The sequence below is a fragment of the Pygocentrus nattereri genome, chromosome 22 (genome assembly GCF_015220715.1).
Source record: "Pygocentrus nattereri isolate fPygNat1 chromosome 22, fPygNat1.pri, whole genome shotgun sequence".
In the NCBI taxonomy this organism is placed as follows: Eukaryota; Metazoa; Chordata; class Actinopteri; order Characiformes; family Serrasalmidae; genus Pygocentrus; species Pygocentrus nattereri.
In genome coordinates, this window is record NC_051232.1 from 16,514,654 (window position 1) to 16,535,247 (window position 20,594).

A 20,594-nucleotide genomic window follows, 5' to 3' on the forward strand; every position below is an offset into this window, starting at 1 on the left:
ATTAATGGTGCCTTCACAGATGTGCAAGTTACTCATGCCATGGGCACAAACACACCCCCACACCATCAGAGATGCTGGCTTTTGAACTTTGCGCTGATAACAATTGGGACAGTCCATATCTTCTTTGGCCCGGAGGACACGACGTCCATGATTTCCAAAAACAATTTGAAATGTGGACTCGTCAGACCACAGGACACTTTTCCACTTTGCATCTGTCCATCTCAGATGAGCTCGGGCCCAGAGAAGCCGGCGGCGTTTCTGGGTGTTGTTGATATTTGGCTTTCGCTTTGCATGGCAGAGTTTTAACTTGTACTTGTAGATGGAGCGACAAACTGTGTTCACTGACAGTGGTTTTCTGAAGTGTTCCTGAGCTCTTGTGGTAATATCCATTACAGAATGATGTGGGTTTTTAATGCAGTGCCACCTGAGGAATTGAAGGTCACGGGCATTCAGTGTTGGTTTTCTGCCTTGCTGCTTACTTGCAGAGATTTCTCCAGATGCTCTGAATCATTTGATGATATTATGGACTGTAGATGATGAAATCCATAAATTCCTTGCAATTCCACATTGAGAAACATTGTTCTCAACAGTGTTGTTCACAAAGTGGTGAACCTCACCCCATCCTTGCTTGTGAACAACTGAGCCTTTCAGGGATGCTCCCTTTATACCCTGTCATGACACTCACCTGTTTCCTATTAACCTGTTCACCTGTGGAATGTTCCAAACAGGTGTTTTTTGAGCATTCCTCAACTTTTCCAGTCTTTTGTTGCCCGTGTCCCAACTTCTTTGGAACGTGTTGCAGGCATCAAATTCAAAATGAGTGAATATTTGCACAAAACAATAAAGTTTATCTGTTTGAGCGTTAAATATCTTGTGTTTGTAGTGTATTCAATTGTATGTAGGTTGAAAAGGATTTGCAAATCATTGTATTCTGTTTTTATTTATGTTTTACACAGTGTCCCAACTTCATTGGAATTGGGGTTATACCATATTTGAAAAAAAAAGAAATATTTAAAAATATAATGCTAATTAACTCAACACACTTATGAACTATTTCATCTCTTGCTTTGAAAGTTATGACTGCAAATACATGCATTCATTTGGTCCTGTTCATGCCGGTTCATGGCTGTTTCTTCCCTTTTAATGATGCATATAAGTGTGACTTTCATGCTCATAGTCCTGCCTTCTGGAGAAAATTCAGAATTCAGCTGTGCAGAAAATGCTTAAAGTTTTAGTCAGACGGCACTGAGAGATCCGCTAGACAGTTGGAAATTTGTTTTCCTGAAGGCTAGCAGCTTATTAATGGTATCAGCAAAAAGAGAATATTACAGAGGTGATATCTTTCGGCCCTAGCACCCAATGGCCACTTTTGTACCCTTACCTTGTTAATTTTTTTAGATAACTGGCTCTTTTATAAGAAATTTGTGTTTAGCAAATGTTCTGATGCATTGTGAGACTTCAGGTTTCAACACAATAAAAAATATATGTTTTTGGAAAAAAGCTATAAAGCTTTGATTGAAATTTTTAAGCTCAAAAATGTAAACAACTTTATTGAGCAACATTTTAATACATTGTATTCAGTTATTATTAATCAGAACTAATATTCCAGGAGTGGGGGGTGGGGGTGGGGGCTTCTGCGTTTGCTAGGGGTCTAGGTCTGTGTTCTGGTGGTGGGGAGTCTATGTTGTGTTGACTAGCTGAGTCTTTTCATCAGTCATCAGTCATCAAAGTGTTTGTACCATAGGTGTGTGTGTGTGTGTGTGTGAGGGAGAGACCAGTGCTGCTAGATTGTGTAGACTGCAAGGGATTTAAGGTTGTAAACCTGTAGCGGAATCTCTACAGATCAAAGGCTTTAATGCTCTAATGGGAAAAGTTTCTGTTAAAAACATCTACTATTCTAAAGTGCTCATATATAACACACACACAGCACAGCACTTTCTGTCTCTTTAACTTTCTCTCAAACAGACACCCATACACACACACAAACACACACACACACACTTGCGCACTCACATTTGTTTTTCTATCTTGCATAGAGTTGTGTATTACTGATGTCAAGTAATGCTAAGTGTCTTAGTACTCAAGTGTGGACTCGGGGTAAATGAGACCAAAAAATTGTTTCTTGTGTTATTTAAAAATACCTTTCACCCCGGAGGATGTATGTAAGCAATAATCTTAGCTAAACAGGTACTATGTTCTGTTACTGTTTTCTTCTTATATTTTTGTAGAATAATGAGTACAATAGCTGCTTTTTAAACTTACAAGCATTTAAAAATATTCTTATTGCAAGAGACCGTTACCTAGTTCATTTAGGTGATGTTAAAGGACTATTTTAATTCTATTATTACAACCCCAATTCCAATGAAGTTGGGACGTTGTTTAAAACGTAAATAAAAACAGAACACGATGATTTGCAAATCCTTTTCAACCTATATTCAATTGAATACATTACAAAGACAAGATATTTAATGTTCAAACAGATAAACTTTATTGTTTTTTGCAAATATTCACTCATTGTGAATTTGATGCCTGCAATACATTCCAGTGAAGTTGGGACAGGGGCATGTTTACCACTGTGTTACATCACCTTTCCTTTTAACAACACTCAATAAGTGTTTGGGAACTAAGGACACTAATTGTTGAAGCTTTGTAGGTGGAATTCTTTCCGATTCTTACTTGATATACAACTTCAGTTGCTCAACAGTCCGGGGTCTCCGTTGTTGTATTTTGTGCTTCATAATGCGCCACACATTTTCAATGGGAGACAGGTCTGGACTGAAGGCAGGCCAGTCTAGTACCCGCACTCTTTTACTACAAAGCCACGTGAGCCAAAAGTGACTTGGCATTGTCTTGCTGAAATAAGCAGGAAGTCCCTGAAAAAGACGTGTGGATGGCAGCATATGTTGCTCCACAACCTGTATGTACCTTTCAGCATTAATGGTGCCTTCACAGATGTGCAAGTTACCCATGCCATGGGCACAAACACACCCCCACACCATCAGAGATGCTGGCTTTTGAACTTTGCGCTGATAACAATCTGGACAGTCCTTTTCCTCTTTGGCCCAGAGGACACGACGTCCATGATTTCCAAAAACAATTTGAAATGTGGACTCGTCAGACCACAGGACACTTTTCCAATTTGCGTCAGTCCATCTCAGATGAGCTCGGGCCCAGAGAAGCCGGTGGCGTTTCTGGGTGTTGTTGATATATGACTTTAGCTTTGCATGGCAGAGTTTTAACATGCACTTGTAGACGGAGCGATGAACTGTGTTCACTGACAGTGGTTTTCTGAAGTGTTCCTGAGCCCATGTGGTAATATCCATTACAGAATGATGTGGGTTTTTAATGCAGTGCCACCTGAGGGATTGAAGGTCACAGGCATTCAAAGTTGCTTTTCTGCCTTGCCGCTTACTTGCAGAGATTTCTCCAGATTCTCTGAAACTTTTGATGATATTATGGACTGTAGATGATGAAATCCATAAATTCCTTGCAATTCCACATTGAGAAACATTGTTCTCAACAGTGTTGTTCACAAAGTGGTGAACCTCACCCCATCCTTGCTTGTGAATGACTGAGCCTTTCAGGGATGCTCCCTTTATACCCAATCATGACACTCACCTGTTTCCAGTTAACCTGTTCACCTGTGGAATGTTTCAAACAGGTGTTTTTTGAGCATTCCTCAACTTTCCCAGTCTTTTGTTGCCCCTGTCCCAACTTCTTTGGAACGTGTTGCAAGCATCAAATTCAAAATGAGTGAATATTTGCAAAAAACAATAAAGTTTATCTGTTTGAACATTAAATATCTTGTCTTTGTAGTGTATTCAATTGAATATAGGTTGAAAAAGATTTGCAAATCATCATATTCTGTTTTTACTTATGTTTTACACAACGTCCCAACTTCATTGGAATTGGGGTTGTACTATTAGTGGCCTACCCGTTGTCAAGTAATATTTTTTTAAAGGCCAAGCTTAATTAAACAGTAACAAACTGTGCCTTTCAGGGATTCTAAACTATTTTGCTAGAAACAGATAAACTATGATGCTGTATAATATTGTATAGGTATGCATGTAGTTTAATGAACCTTATGCATTGTAACAGTACTCTTCCTTAAGTAGGAGTTTTCAGTATGCTTTCCACCCCTGCCACAACGCAATCATTTAGTCCTATGTTTCATTTGTGGTAAAAACCAAAATCATGTTTTCTTATGAGAAGAAGCAAAATGTCATCAATTCTACAGATTTTTTTCATGCTTTCCTATCATGACGAGGACATGAAGTCTTCACAAAGGGCTTAATACTGGGCAGCTTTATTTTGAAAACACACGCAAATACCCTTTCTTTCTTTCAAGGATGCACAAATTAGAGCAGCTTAAGATGCCCCAGTGAATTTTTCCCTTAATAAAAACAGCAGCAACATGAAAGACTTCAGGAAAAAAGGAAGCTTCAAAAGAAGTCCGGACTCAGGACTTCTACACATTTTTACACGCACTCACACACATACACACATTTCACATGCATGATAGAAAACATGCTAAAGTCATATCAAATGCATATAACATAACATCAAACGCATAATTAAGCTTGTTTATTACGTTTTTTTTTTTTTTATTTGGTTAAGCTACTGTAGCTGCTGACAAAACAAGGAGTAAAGCACTTGTCTTGGCTTATACAGACACACACACATTTGTATACACAAAGTTTGGGCACCCCTACAATAAATAAAATATTAATTGTAGCATTTGCAAAACTTTCCAAGTCAGTACTTAGTAACCACTTTGGCAGACATCATAGCTTATAAATGTTTTTTTTTTTTTGTAGCCATTTAAGGGGTCTTTCTGTTCTTCTTTAAGGTATTTCACCTCCTCTTCCCTGCAGAATGCCTCTAGTTCTGTGATATTCTTGAGCCATTTTGCAAGCACAGCTTGTTCAAGATCTTCCCACGGATTTTAAGTTATGTTGAAGTTGGGGGACTGTGAGGGTCATTCCAAATGCCTCAGCTTGTGTCTCTTGAGGTTTATAGTGGATTTTGAGATTTTTCATCCCTATCCTGTTGTAGAAGTAAGCCTTTTTCAAATTCTTCCAGAATTTGCTGATATTAAGTGTAATCCATTCTTCATCTACCTGTAAACTCAAAGCTTCAAAGTTAGCAATTGGAAAGGTGTTCTTTTCATCTGCTCATGCTGCTCCTTTGTTTCCTCTAAATATTGGTGATTGTGCTTACTATGTGTTTCCAAACTGCCTCTGGCTCATTTAGAAATTCAGACATTGACTTTTGTGATTTAAGATTTCCTTCTGATCATGCGGATCTTGTTTGTGCAAGCATTGCTGCGCAGAAGAATGGTGTTTCATTTAACCTTTGCCATCTTATAGGGGTTTTGCTTTGCCTTTCTGACCATCATATGAGAAGTTCTATCAGAACGTTTTCTTGGTCCTCTGGGTTTTGTCTGGATTTCCACAGTTCCCCTTGAGTGCCATTTCTTGATGAGATGTCAGAGATGGTAATGCTTACTTTATAGCCTACCTCTGCTTTGTTGTTAGTTAGCTTCATTTTCAGACCCTCGGCCAGCTGCTTAGAGCAGCCTATGCTTGTTAAATTTCAGCACTTGTGATTAGTCAAGATGCTGACAGCATACTGTAAATAACATTCCGATTGGTTAGAGGATTGCTATAGTGTATTACAAAGATGAGTATCATAATGGTTAATAATGAGATACTGCACAGCCTTTTCATACTTGTATGTATGGGTCTATGATATGTATATGTGCAGAAGGTGCATAAGGAAGTAATGTACATGTTGCCTTGCCAAGTCTTGCTGTGAGCTTTACTTCATTTTAGTTTAATATTTTGTTTCATCAAAAGTCAGCGGAAATTAATGTGGCTGAATGGCTTTGAAATAATTATTTGCAGGTGCTAAAAGGCTTTGACGAGCTATTTAAACTGTGATTGTAAGTCATTTTGAATGATTCTGACCCTAAGGGTCTGATAAATATTGTAATTACACTGCTGTATTATTTATTACAAAATGATTGTAGTTATTTTAGCTAATTAGGGCACATTTCTTCTGAGCTGTATCTTATTATTGATAGGAGTGTCACCATCGTGTGTGTACGTGAGCATGAATGTAGTGGGAAAATCTTTTTGTGCTGTGTTGTTAACTTTCCTTCTCATTGCTTTTGTGTTCCAGCTTCAGAAAAGAGAGAGGTCATGCCGATTCTTCCTTCAGGTATGTTTCCTTTATTACTTAGAATGTGAAGATGATTTGAGTTTTCTTGTTCATCTATACAGTTGAGGTCAAAAGTTTCCATTCATTGGTATCATTCATGGCATGTCTGTCATAGCGACATTGGAATTTCAGTGTCTGAACGGCTGAAACACATGCTTAGTTGTGTGAATGACTTTGAGTTCTTTCATAAGGCATGGATCCTGGTTTTGCTAGGCTTCCTTTGGAGGCTCTCTTAGTCCAACAACAATACTTATAAAAAAAAAGCAAGATTGAAGTTCGAGCAATATTATGTTTCTGTTACTAAATAACCAAAATTAGCTTTGTGCTAATGTACAATCACCTATTGTGTCTATTATGTAATGGCTTTTGTGTAAGAAAATTTTGTTTTAACTGGATGAAGTGATATGTTCTCTTCTTTCAAGCAAAACCAAGTCTCAATGCAAAAACAGAAGTAGTCTGACACACGAGGAAGGGTCAAATGGAAAATCCCATTTCAATGGCAGCAGAGTGTCCCATACATTGATCATGACAGAATATAGAGAGAAAAAGGCCTGAAAACAGGCCTGAAGTGGATGAACCAGAGTTTTTTAACCATTTCAAGTGCCCCCGAACACTGGCCGCCAACATGCCGACCAGTAATCCGTACCTGGGATTTCAGACAAATATAACTCTGCCAGATCAAAATATACATACAGCAACTTAAATGATTCATTTGGTGGCGTGAATAGTTCTATGTCACTGTGATCGTGACTGACACAGCTGGTGACCTCTCCGTGCCCATATGTAGGGCCAGTTTGACTGCATCTGTTAGACTGAGCCACAGACATTTGAATAGGAAAGAGTGGGAATGTCTGTAGCGATCTCGGAGAGTACACTATACATTTTAGATCACAGAATTTAGGAATTTCAGTTGGAGCCATTTCTAAGCATCTTCAGGATCATCTGTGCAAACAATTGTCCTTAACTACAAAGTACAAAATTAGGAGGAAAACTCATTGGAGCTCACTGAATTAGAGCTATAGATCATAGCTTTGTGTTCGGAGTTAAAACCAGGGTCATGAGTAATGCTGTAAGTAAAATCACTGGACAAAATATTTAGTGTTGCTAGTGTTGCTTAGTTGCTAATCCTGGAGAATATAAGACAATGTATCAATGTAAACAAAGCAGTAGAATTCAATATTATGTTTTAACATAAATTCTTGGGCCATAGTCATAAAACACACAGCCAGATTTTCTGTGATGTTAAGAGCAAATAAAATGGCAGTAACAGCTTTGCCGATTCATAAAAAAGGATTACCAGCACATTTTACCACTTGCACGATGTGAGGCGTTACCACGCTCTTAGCTCATTTACATGTGTCAGTAACTATTCATAGCTTGACACAATCTTGCATAAATAACACCTGAAGCTCTCTGGCAGTAATTTTCCCTGGTAAATCCTAACTGCTGTTGTAGGAGTCGGAGGATTGCTTGAGCAGGATTTCAGACTGACACATTAACTGGTTCTGCACCTAAAACAGAGCAACAGAGCATTAACACTAAATTCTTCAATTTTGAGTGTATACAGTATTAAAAAAAATGTTTTAAAAGTAAAATTTTGATTTTTTCTAGTGGATATTTAAAATATACTGGTGGAATTTCAATTTTCACATGTGTAAACTGAATTCCTCAGGAAAACAGCTTTTCATAGTAAATTGAATTTCAGCTGGTCAATGAAATGTTTAATTGTGCGGAAAAAGTACCACATGTTAAATTTTAATTCTTGTTAGTACAAAATGCTAATGCAGTTATAATGTAAAAAGTTAGAATTCCTACCTATAAAATAGGTAATTTAAAAAAATAAAATAAAACATTAATTATAAGATGGTATAATTGTACTTTTAATTAATTAATTATAATAGTAATTTATACTTTTTTTCTAGTATAAACTTTTTCTGATAAAGAAACTTTGGTTCTTGATTAAAAGTAAAATTATTAAAGGCGTCTTTACCAACAGTGTATTCAGTGTAGGCTATGGATTTTGATTGATTCTTGTATAGGACACCAGTCAAAATACTGCTGTGTTAAGAAGACACCATGCTAATCACCACCAGAGTGACTTTATGAATAGCTGTGGTTGACCATGCCTCACATCACCTAGAGATGTTAATACAGAATTTTCTGAATCTTGCTGCTTAAATGCAAATAGTGGAGACAACAGAACAAATCATCTCAAGCTAAAAATGTTGCCTAATTCTTGCTGATAATCACTGTACCTGGCAAGTGACACTCCTGCTAACTAGCCAGTAAAACTCTTTATGATGAAAATCTATGTAGGTAATTTTTTCTGGGGCAGTATGCTAAAGAGGCCTCTTACGCCATGTCTGAGTGGACGTCTTTGCCTCAAAGGTCTAACTTTACATTTTCGGTTCAAAAGAAAAAGGTGCTGGAGCTTATCTGGGCAGTGACACCATTTTTATAGCTTTGCCTCTGTAAACATCACCGTGATGGATTTGCAATGAAGCGGTCAAGATGTGATTGAAGTGCAGGCTTGCAGCTTTAATTCGATTTTAATTGTGTTAATAGTCAGTAGTTAACTGCTGGAATTGTTAAACACCTCAGTGTCACTGCTAGACTGAGAATAGTCAACCAACCCAAAATACAGCATTTCTGTGACCACTGATGAAGAGTTAGAGGACGACTAACACTAACAGCAACAGATGAGTTATCGTCTCTGACTTTATATCTACAAAGTGGAGCAACAAGGTAGATATGTCTAATAGAGTGGACAATGAGTGGACACAGCAGCCCTGCTGCGTCTGATCCATTTGTACCAGCGCAACACAGTAATACACCACTACCATGTCAGTGTCACTGCAGTACTGAGAATGATCCACCACCCAAATAATACCTGCTCTGTGGTGGTTTTGTGAGGGTCCTGACCACTGAAGAGCCGGGTGAAAGGGGGCTAACAAAGTATGTAGTGAATCAGATGGACTACAGTCTGTAATTGTAGAACTACAAAATGCACCTATGTGGTAAGTGGAGCTGCCGGTCAGTGTACATGTCCATTACAAGTGAATGTTAGCTTTTGACCTCAACTCTATATACAAAATCAGTCCCTGTGTGTAAGCAGACGTTTATTTAAGGACTGAGTATTAGCATCTCTGTGTTAATTCAGTTATTCAGTTATATTTACAAAACTCCCTATGAAACATATTTGTGTGTGTATGTGTGTGTGTGTGTGTGTGTGTGTGTCTGCGTGTGTGTGAGCGCATCCCTTTAAGCCACATTTTTTGCATTTATAAAAGGAGAGCACATTTTTCTTCCAGAGAAAGCACTGATGATGTCAGCACTGGTCAGCAGTGTCACATCAGGAGATTAGCCACTCAGCTATGGAGTATGACACACACACACAAGCATGCACACGCACAAAATCACAAAAAAATGAGCAAAGCAGAATGTAGGCGAGGCATAAAATGTGGCAGATGGGGAGAAGGTAAGAGGAGAGAAAGAGAATTTATAATAGGAGACAGACACTACTGATAGAGCTGAACGTACTCCAGCACACAGAGCTGGAAATATCACATATGAAAAACTGTATGCTAATTGCATGACCAAAATAGTAATTAGTTCATAATTGAAAGGGTACAGCTTAATATGTCTCTGTAAAGTTTAATTAATCTCCTTTCAATTTGATATACTTTCAGTTTAGTAGCTAAGTATAGCATACATCATGTTGAATGAATGCTGATTTCTGCTGTCACTCGAGTGCAGCTAAAAGTAATCGTAATACCATTTAGAATGCCACTGTACTGCAAATTGTCACTGCTGGGACAAAACCCCTTCTCCACAATGCTTACTTTTACAGAAGAATAAAAATTATTAAGTTTGAATGGCAATCAAGGGAAGAAATAATAAATAAATAATTAAATCTAAATAATTGTGGACCACATCTATTGGTCCATTCAAATAAAAAAAATCCAAATAAAAGGGAAACTAGCTTAGAAACTGCTTAAAATAAATAAATAAAAAATGACAGACACAAAGATTTTGTCCCAATGTAGACGCAAGGATACAAATGCAGTGCCCTTGAGGATACATCTTTAGTTATGGAACATAATAGTACCATTTTCTCTTGCAGCGGGAAGGTGGAGGCTACCAAATGCTCTGAGGCACATAAAGCTTGCAACCATATCTTTTCCATTTACACATTAACGCATCATTCAGCTCAGCATGCTTGGAATGAACTGAACACTAATTGACAGCTCTGTTCTGACTAATGATTGCTGTTGGTAGCGTGTAATGCTGATGGTGCTTAGCCCATGAAGCTTTATGTAGAAATGTAAGCAAATAATATTTTGGGTGCAGTATAAATGAGGTCTTCTTGTCCCAAATGTTCAAGTGTACATTTTCACTTCAAAAGAAAGTGAACCCTTACAGGACTGTGCAAAATCAGAGATCGCCCTTCATTTATTGAGTTTTGCATTTCCATCAAAGCAACCAGTACAAGGTATTCAATTTCAGGAGATATTCCTGAGATCAGATATCAGACAATCCGCTTGCATAAGGAAGGGGAAGGTTAAAGGAAAATAAATGAAAAGGCAGAGAAGCTCCCAAAACTGGAATTATGGTTGTACATCTTTGAGCTCCATTCTTGCTTCAAATCTGAAATAAATCCACAGGGATTTTGTGTCCATGCTTCTGCTGTGAGAAGCAACTCAACAATATGGGTCTGAAAGGATGTGTAGCTATCAAGAAGCCATTACTGAGAAAAGCAAATGGACAAAAATGAAGAACAATGGCAGGTTGAACAAACGATCTGCTAGTATTCTTAGAATAATAGACTGGCCACCCTAGAGTCCAGACATCAACTTTGGAGGTGTGGAAAAATACGCCTGCATATTTTTTTGAAAAACTAAAAGCAAGTCTTCCGAAAATAATAGAAAATAATAATAATAATAAAGGATGGATACATTACATACTGAAAATAGTGACATTACATTTTGTTGTTGAAGCCAACAATTAATTAGCTTGCATATTATATATATATATATATATATATATATATATATATATATATACATATATATGTGTGTGTGTGTGTGTGTGTGTACATATTTAATGTCACCAACTGTGTTGTGTTTAAGAAAAATTACTGCTGTTTTCTGTGTGATCATCTCCGCATTGTGAAGCCCAATTAAAGCATTCCATGGCCAGATTGCTGAATTGTGTTGATTCAGAACATTCTGTAAGGACAAGATTCTAGAATTCCAGCATTGCAGAGCACATTTTTGACACGTCTCTCATGCTGACATGATCAAATTCTCAGTGGTCGCCGAATAATGCAGACCATGCGCATGTGTGTGTGTGTGTGTGCGCACGCGTACTGGCCTGATGCAGTCTTTACGCTGGATTAGCCCCACAGCTTCAAAGCATTTCAGTTCTGCTCCATTTACCAACCCTGTGGAAAGCACAGGCTGCATGTTTGTGTGTGTGTGCATGCTGGAAAGAGAGGGAAGTCAGTGTAACAGTAAGCAGTGTTTGACATATATAAAAAATTGCACTGGCCACCAGGCCACCAAGCCAGTGAATGTTGTAGCCAAAATGAAGAATTTGTGTCCAAAAAGATGGAAACATGTTTATTGAAAAGACACTATATTTACAATTAAAAAGCACACTTATCTACAAAAAAAGGACCATGTTCTTTTGTTAATAGACATGTTTGTTGTATATTCATTGTGTTTTTAATAATCAACAAACATGCACACATGCCAAGAATAGCTTGGCCTTTGAGCTAGAAGGAAGTTGTCACTTTCTGTCACATTATCTACAGTATTAGCACATTAGCATGTTTTGTTAATTATGGATATTCATGAATTCATGAAAAGTCAACAATATAAATCTTTTAGGCAAGTGGCCACTCGAACCACAAGCTCTCCATTTTTAATTGCCAGAATTTGAAATGTCTCTGTGGTCAACATGCAGTAGGTAATGTTGACCATTGAATAAGGGTGTTACTTGAACCCCTTTTTGTATTTCTGGGTAGTCATGGGCTGGAGGTTAGGGAATCAGCCTTGTGACCGGAAGGTTGCTGGTTCGATCCACTGAGGTGCCTGTGAGCAAGGCACCTAACCCCCAACTGCTCTCCAAGCTCAGATAGGGCTGCCCACAACTCTGGGCCCCCTAGTGTGTGTGTACGTGGTGTTTCACTGCATGGATGGATTAGATTGCGGAGGTCAATTTTCCCCAATTTTGTTGGACTAATAATTTCACTTAATCTTAATCTTAATTTCACACTCATGCAAAAAAGTCTATGTTCTAATAGTTAGCCCAAAATTGCCCACAGATGTTCACGTTACGTGATCACATCTGGAGCAACAAGACTAAGAAAAATTAATCATGCTGCATAACCTGTCATAACATCAAACATTATGGCATTTTTCATGACAGTTAAGAGTAGGGGTTATTAAAGGTAACATGACACTGTTATGTTGCCAGAAATTACAATACATAACATGTGCCATGACATGTCTGTGGCATAGTCATGCAAGTGTTATGTAGTAGGGTTCAGATGAAGTGTTATTATTTACTCTAGTTGCCATTACCACAACAAACATAATGTCCTTTTTCATAACAATTAATGACGATGGTAATATGTTACACTACAGGACATATGACAGCTCTTAACAGCACATATGACATCTGCCATGATGTTTATGGTATGGTGGTGTGTGTTATATAGCAGTATACAGTAAGTACTGTGTAGTCTGGTTGGCCATCAAGACATCAAATATTACGACTGCAGTCATGACAAATAACGGTAATGGTAACATAGCACTGTTACATTACTGGACATAATGTCATAACATCTCGTAACAGTGTAGGACATGTTTCTGACATAGCTATGTCAATGTTTTGTAGCAGACTTCAAGTGTTACCTAGTGTAGTCTAGTTAGGCATTGACAAACATCTTGAAAATAGTGTAATGCTACCATTACCTTTTATTATATTATATATATATATGATCTGTCATAACAAAATATGACATTTGCCATGACATATAATGGTATGATTATGTTACGTAGCAGGGCTCAAGGAAAGTGTAACCTTATAATCTAGTTAACATCATGATATCAAACATTTCACTTCTGTCATGAAAATAGCTGGTAATGGTAACATAACACTGTTACATTACTGGATATAGTCTTTAATGACAGCTCATGACAGCATATGACATGTTTATGGCATGGTTACGTTGTCTTAGTAGCTGGGTTTAAGTGTTACCAAAAGCTCTTTACTAGCTTCCAAAATATACACAAACATCTACTTCCACACTTCCTCATGACCTCCCGACACACTGTGTCAGATGATTTCTTAAGCACTTTCTTCAATGCAATGAAAAAGCAAATCTAACACTCTATCACACTCATCCTTGCCTCTATCTCTCTGTCTAGCTGCCTTTCTTTCACTCATAAAAGGGTCATTACTTTTATGGTGTCAAATTGAATATACTCATCCACTCTCTCTCTCTCTCTCTCTCTCTCTCCCTCTCTATCTCTCTCTCTCTCTCTCTCTCTCTCTCTCTCTCAGTATCCCTCTCTCACTCTTGCTCCTTCACTCTCCTACACACTCTCACTCACAGTGCTACTGTAACTGGGGCAGAATGATTCAGCCAATAGCCAGATTAGCCTGAAGCAACCTGACAGACAAACGACAAAACATCCTTCCATACTTCCCACCGGAAAATAAGAGCAGGGGCTGAAAGTGAGACTGTGATATATGGGTGGAAATAAAAGATGAGCGCAATTAATTATGTGATGAAACTCCTTATTTTTACCACAGTAGCGCACAAAGGTCAGACCACCCTTGATTTGTTTTATTTCAATTGCTTCACTGCTTTACCTGACCAACATGGTAACAAATCTAAAATATCTAATAGACCGTCAAAGTTCAAACCTCTTAGCTCTGTTTTTCATCAGCAGCTGCCCTTTGGACTATGGGAACATTTCCTGATGAATGAATAGTAATGGTCCACATTTCCATGTAACTTTAACATACGCTACCATTGAATAGTAGGGTTATATACAGTTGTGTGAAAAGGTTTGGGCACCCCTGGCCAAATTACATACAATTTTGATTTTAGTTGAATAAATACAACTAGCATTTTTCTTCAAATTTTACTTTGTATTTGATCACCTTACTAATTAGGGATCAAATGTGCAAATATTTGGATATTACTAAGTCAATACACCCAACTTTTGCAGATTTTACAGCTTACAAATGCTTTTTGTTGCCAGCCAAGAGTCAGTCTGTTCCTGTTTAAGGAAATTGCCTTGCTGAATGCTTCTAATTCTGTGATATTATTGGGATAGTCTTCACACACAGTATGCTTAAGATCTGCCCACAGATTTTCATTGGCAAAGATTCCAAACTGTTTAAAAGTTTGGATTCACTTAGCACATGTAATTTTTTTTTCTTACTTTATATATAGTAACTTGCACAGTCTGGATATAAATGGCAATTTGCCAAAATGCATTTTTATATTTTTTATTCAGTATTTTAAGAATTCTATGAACAAGAAGTGAATAAATTGTAAATAATAAACCAATTTACATTACGTTTTGTCAAATTATCTGCCATGAAATTTAATCTCCAAGCTTAAAATTCTGGATAATATGTTGTTACAACTTAAGTTTTGATGTTATTCAGCTTTCTCAAGTTAATTCTGGACACATTTTACATTCCTTAATTTTTATGTACAGCTTTATAGAATTTGCACAGTACTCATATATTAGAATCATTACATACATATATTTGAAACCAAATTATAGGATGTTTTATGTGAGTGAAAACATGGATTTCAACATTTTGAAGAGTGATTCTGAACTTGACCAGCAGTGCACATTGTTGTTAGAAGAAAAATTGGTTCAATCCTTATACAGTATTCACACAGTGCAAAAGAAAGCTGCACTGTGGTGTAAAAAGGGGAAAAGAAAAATATAGTTAAGAGGTTTTAACAGCAGTGACGTATTATATATTTTAGATTTGTTATCAATATTCCTAATTACAGTGGGAATTAGACATTAAAAAGATGCAGCTCTCTTTAGGAGTTAAAGCTTTAAGTCTACAGGCCATTTTGTGTCCATTCAAGCAGAGCACGCACTAATTAGGGATCATCATATCATTGCTATATCTTGGCCTATTCCTAATATAATTGCTTTAGGTGACTGTTAGCCATTTCTGCTCTTTAACCTACTCTTCTGTAATGTCGTCTCTCAATGCTGCTGTCACGGAATGTGATCTAAGAAGACAATTACTATTTTAAGTAAGCAGACAGATGAACAGAAATATACTTCATACTTCATTTTCCTTGTATTTTTATTCTGATTAAATCTGAATTCTGTTCCTAGTGTGTGCACATGCACGCTTAGCGATTATCACAGTGAATCCAACAATAAAGGCAGCACTGTGCTTCCTTCATGTAGTGATAGAAAATACAGTAACACACAGAAAAAACATACAGAAATTCCACAGGCTGATCCACTTTACTAATCTATTTTTCATTTTACATGTGCACGTCATAACCGCTCTGGGTTAGATTGTAATGAGTTGAAGGGGACAAAGCCAAAGTCTCCCAAGTACTGTCTACCATCTAGTAATGTAAACAATACTCATACTTAAATTAAACTCTTGCTGCTGCAATGAAATAATGCCTTAAGTAGTGCTCTTCGGTGGTTTTCAAACCTTGGGTCACAGTGCACTGATGGATCGCAATGTGGAGACGAGTGGGTTGCGAGAAAGCTGAGTGCATTTGTTTTTTTTTTTGTTTTTCCCTTGAGAGCACAGTTAGATAAACCACATTTTAGACCAGACTCTTAAAGTACTGTGTTGCTGCGCTGCTTCCAGAGCACTCTAATGTTATCAGTAGGGCTCCAAAAAAAATATTTTTGATATTAGATTATTTGTGTGAACTAATAAATGACTAATCATCTTCGATTAGTGGCCTGTGAATGTGGCCTGTAGATATGCTAAGAGGTGTAACAGTAAACATTTTTGGCAACTTTCTGACAAACTGTGGTTCTAAAAATTTAACTGCCATTATGGACCAAATACCCATACCTGAGAGCTACAGTAATTAAGCTATAGCTATAATATGCAATAATAAATGTGTAGATTAATGTTATAGCTCTTCAAGTTGCAGCATCACTTTAAAAGGTTACATATTTTAATGTGCTTGTTCTTTAGACAAGCTGTGTGTGAATGGGTTTCCAGGATGAGTGACATACATGGCATTGTTTCCTAAACGAGTTGTATTTTAAGCTGATTAACCAGTTATACAGTTAGATAGCTAATGTATGCCGATTGTTCAGTAGTTTGGTAAAGTAGTGTGCTAAATGCTTCTAACTGAGCAGAAACTGATGCAGCTTACAATATTCCAATGAATAATATTAGTAATGCAGCATAAGCTTTAGCGCTTTTTGTAAGAGAAACATTAGTTAATTCTGACAGATCTTCGTCAGAATGTCATGTTTACGTTTACTCACTGTTCTGCTTCTTCAGAGTGGACACCAGCATGTTTTCTTTTTCTGCGTGTTATAGTAACATTGTGCTCTCGTGGAAAGCTCAGTCAGACTTGCATATGTTTTATGCAACTACTTTGTCTTTCATTTTAAGAAAATATTTTCCAACTTTTTTTTCTTTTGCAATCTGAGCACATAGGTATGAAATTATAAATGACCTTCTGCTGTTGGCTGGACATCACTTTGAAAATGTAAATAGACAATCTGTGATTTATTTTATGTTTACATTGTAATTCTGTAATGGTGAATAATTGTTACAACCCTTGTCATTCTTTTATAACTGCTACAGTGTGCATGACAACAGAAGCGGCTGTAGTTGTTGTGCTCAAAGCGTCACAAATATGTTTACTGCTTGGTGCAAGCCACATGCAACTACAAACCTATAGAACACTCCTATTACTCACGCGTTACTGGATATTATTTCCCCATGGAGCACCAGAGGTCATTATAAAGTAGGACTGTGCTAACCTACAAATCTAGCTTACAGCATGTATCAGAACAAATTTAAACGAGACAGGTCCTAAAACAGTAATGAAATTTATTAACGTGCAAACTGAGGATGTGGATGGAATGGATTACAGCTAAAAACAGAATAAAAAGAACTGTTGTCATTATTTTATTATTTTTCTCTTTTATTATTCTTCCACAATCTAATTGAGAATGAACCACTTTAGGCTTGTGCATTTTTTAATCTTTTATCATGATATGCTGTTGCACTTGATGATTTAAAGAACAGCATATTGAGTAATATACTGGATGGGCGTCATAGCAGTAACTACCTCTATATGTGGTTCACGGCATGATTAAGTTTGGGAACCCCTGTCCTTGTAGAACTACAGTGGAACTTCTTAGTTCATCAACTAAAGCTTTTTAGATGCCCCCTTCTCATGTCGAAGTTCTATTGTTATAAAATGTTTCCATCTTTTCCATAAAGTACAAAAAGGCATCTGTCCTGGATACCCTGCAGTATCTGCTTGGCATTGTGATATATCCATTTTTGGATGACTCAGCCAATTATTCTGTCTTTACCTACATTTCTGAATGACTGTTTCCTTCAAGTCCTTGAAAGCTTTAGAGAACAATGCATATATGACAACTCTCAAGTTTTTTTCAGTGGACGTCAAAAGTTTATACACAGTCATTCCTAATAAGGAAAGATTTAAAAGTTTTTTTTTCCACTGAGCGACCAGAAAAGAAGTTTCCTACTGATGTTCATGGGGAACAATTAGATATTGTTTTAGTACCAAAAAGTTCCAATTGGACCTTCCTATGCAAAGGAGATTTGATGAGAGAGTTTTCTGAACAGTTTTCTGGACATGCATTGCTTCTGTTCATTTTTGTATCATCACATCACAGAACTCCCTGAGCTACTTTCTCTGTGGTTTTCCCAGTCTAGCAGCAGGCAGTTACCTGGTCTTGTAATATGCATTTTAAACCATTTTAGATGTTCAAATTTGGCAATGTAAAACAAATAGTATTTGAATATCCCAGTGTTAACATATTACAAACTGTTATAAATAAAAAAAAATAAAACAAGAAATTGTTATCTTTCGTTCATTGTGTGCGGTTGGAGCAGTAATCCACTCCTTTTTTTGACTTTGAAATCTGCCCATAATTGAAAGCTTCAGTAAGTATTAAGCAAGAGCTTAAAATAAGTGATATAACAATAAATATGTATTTGTTCAGGCTAACATTCTAATTTACTAAACAACCTGTGTGGGAAGTAGTTAGCTGGCTAATGTATGTAGTGCTGTGACAGCATGAGCTGCTTAATAGTTTTTAGTAAACTAAATACATCTACTTAACAGAAACTGACGAGCCAATTATACTCTAGTGATTAATGTTAGTGGTGTTTGTAAGGGTAACATGAAGTCATTCTGGCAAATCACTTACAGTGCAAGCTGCGCATTCTCAGGGAGTGGTTTGGCTTGTCCTTGCATTTCTAAGTTGGATTTTCACACTTTCCTCATAAATCCTTCATTTTAAGAAAATGCTGCCATACTTCTGTGTTTAGATTTCTATGTTTGTTTTTCTTTTGCGATTTGCTCATATAAGTATGACACTATTGGTGAATTGCTGCCCTCCACACGTTACGTCGTTAACTCTTACTAGGTTTGTTGTCAAATAATTGTTTTAGTGTGTTGGGCTGTAAAATGACACTGTGGATTAGCAATTACGTGTCTGAGAGGAAACACATGCTAGCTTTCACATTCCCAGCTTGGTAGCACTGTGTGATTGGGGCGCTAACTTGACATAGCTGGTGGGACTGGCCAAAACTGAAAAACCACACACAGTCTGCACTAACAATATGACTTTTCACCCAATATTAAAAAATGTCATTTTAAGCTCACTCTAAATTTGGGTATTTTGGCAACACTGAGTTGTATGCTACAATCTCTTGTGACTTTGAATAGAATTTCTGCCAGTTTCCAACTGTTGCTACACAAGGGTAATTTCCGGTGGCTTTAGATCAGAGGTTGGAAACCCTGGTCCTGGAGGCATGAATTGCTGCAGAGTTTTGTGATTTTCCTGTTCAGACATACCAATTAACCCTGGCAATTAGCTGCTGAGTTGAGTCAGGTGTGTTTGAACAAGGCATTTGCCAAGTTCTGCAAGGGTCCAGCGCAGAGTTCCCCACCTCTAATGGAAATACTTTAACAGCAACAAGCATATTAATGACATTAAGGTTAACATTACTACTTGCTCTCTCTGATAGCTGTTTAGGGATAAGAAACTCCTTCAAACGTTCTGAGCTGTGGATCTCTTTAGAATAAATGTTCTTCTTGAAACATCCTGAAATATGATCACCCAGTTCTCCTGCAGCTTCAGAAGCTCTTTGCTTGCATTATCTTTGCTTCCATCCAAACCATATTGTTTCTTAAGAAACATGCATAAAACAACAGGTTTTCCAAATTATGTACATACTAACTGATACACCTGCCTTCTAACGAAACGCTACAAACTCTGGTGCCGTTTGTCCGGAATATGTTTTGCACACAAGACTCACCAATCTGCAAAGGCGTTCCAGTCTGGTCTTACATAGTGGCTACTGTCACAGACGTTTTTAATGAGGGTTCCAAGAGGAATGAATCACAACACACAGTAAACAGTGTATATGGAGTTAGCCAAAAAGAAGCCAGAATGTCCATCCTAACCAGTGTCCACTGTCAAAAGAATATACAATGGTCACCAACTGAGCTAGACCTTGGAGCAATGGAAGAAGGCCTAATATGATGAATTCCATTTTCTTTTACATGGTACATACTAAGGCTTATTATTCAGTAACTACAGGGACTTCAGTACAAACTGGCTGAGCTATTCTTAGGTCATAGAAGTTTTTAATAAAACTTTGGGCCCGAAGGTGGGCCCTGACAAATGAAGGGGTTAAACTTTGTTGTGGACCAGGTACGTCCCTTCATTGCAGTTTCCTGAGCGCAGTGGCCATATTCAGCAGGATGCACCCTGCCACACTGCGCACATTGTTCGGGAATGGTTTAAAGGTGTTCAAGGTTTACAAGGTGTTGTTCTGGCTTGTAATCCGCTACAGCTCCACCTCACAACTTACAAGAATGAAAGGTTTGGCTCCTAACATCTTGGTCTCAGATACTAGAGGGCACCTTCAAGGGTCTTGTAGTCTATGAGTCCCTGCCTGGGGAGGTCGGAGCTGTTTTGTCGACACAACAGTATATTAGGCAGGTGGTTATGATATTTTTGCTCATCGCTGTGTGTATATAAATAGATATATAGTTTGTGTGTGTGTGTGTGTGTGTGTGTGTGTGTGTGTGTGTGTGTGTGTGTGTGTTGGGGTTA

General features: G+C 37.5%; 1 protein-coding gene across 8 annotated transcripts in view; it reads left to right on the forward strand.

Moving 5' to 3' along the window:
• The window catches only part of adgrl3.1 (adhesion G protein-coupled receptor L3.1), a 200,303-nt gene that overhangs the window by 123,004 nt on the left and 56,705 nt on the right, over positions 1-20,594 (forward strand). For all 8 annotated transcript variants that reach the window (XM_037532789.1, XM_037532791.1, XM_037532792.1 and 5 more), the window contains exon 10: positions 6,184-6,222. In XM_037532789.1, coding sequence (XP_037388686.1) covers positions 6,184-6,222 — 39 coding nt within the window. The remainder of the gene's footprint in view (positions 1-6,183; positions 6,223-20,594) is intronic.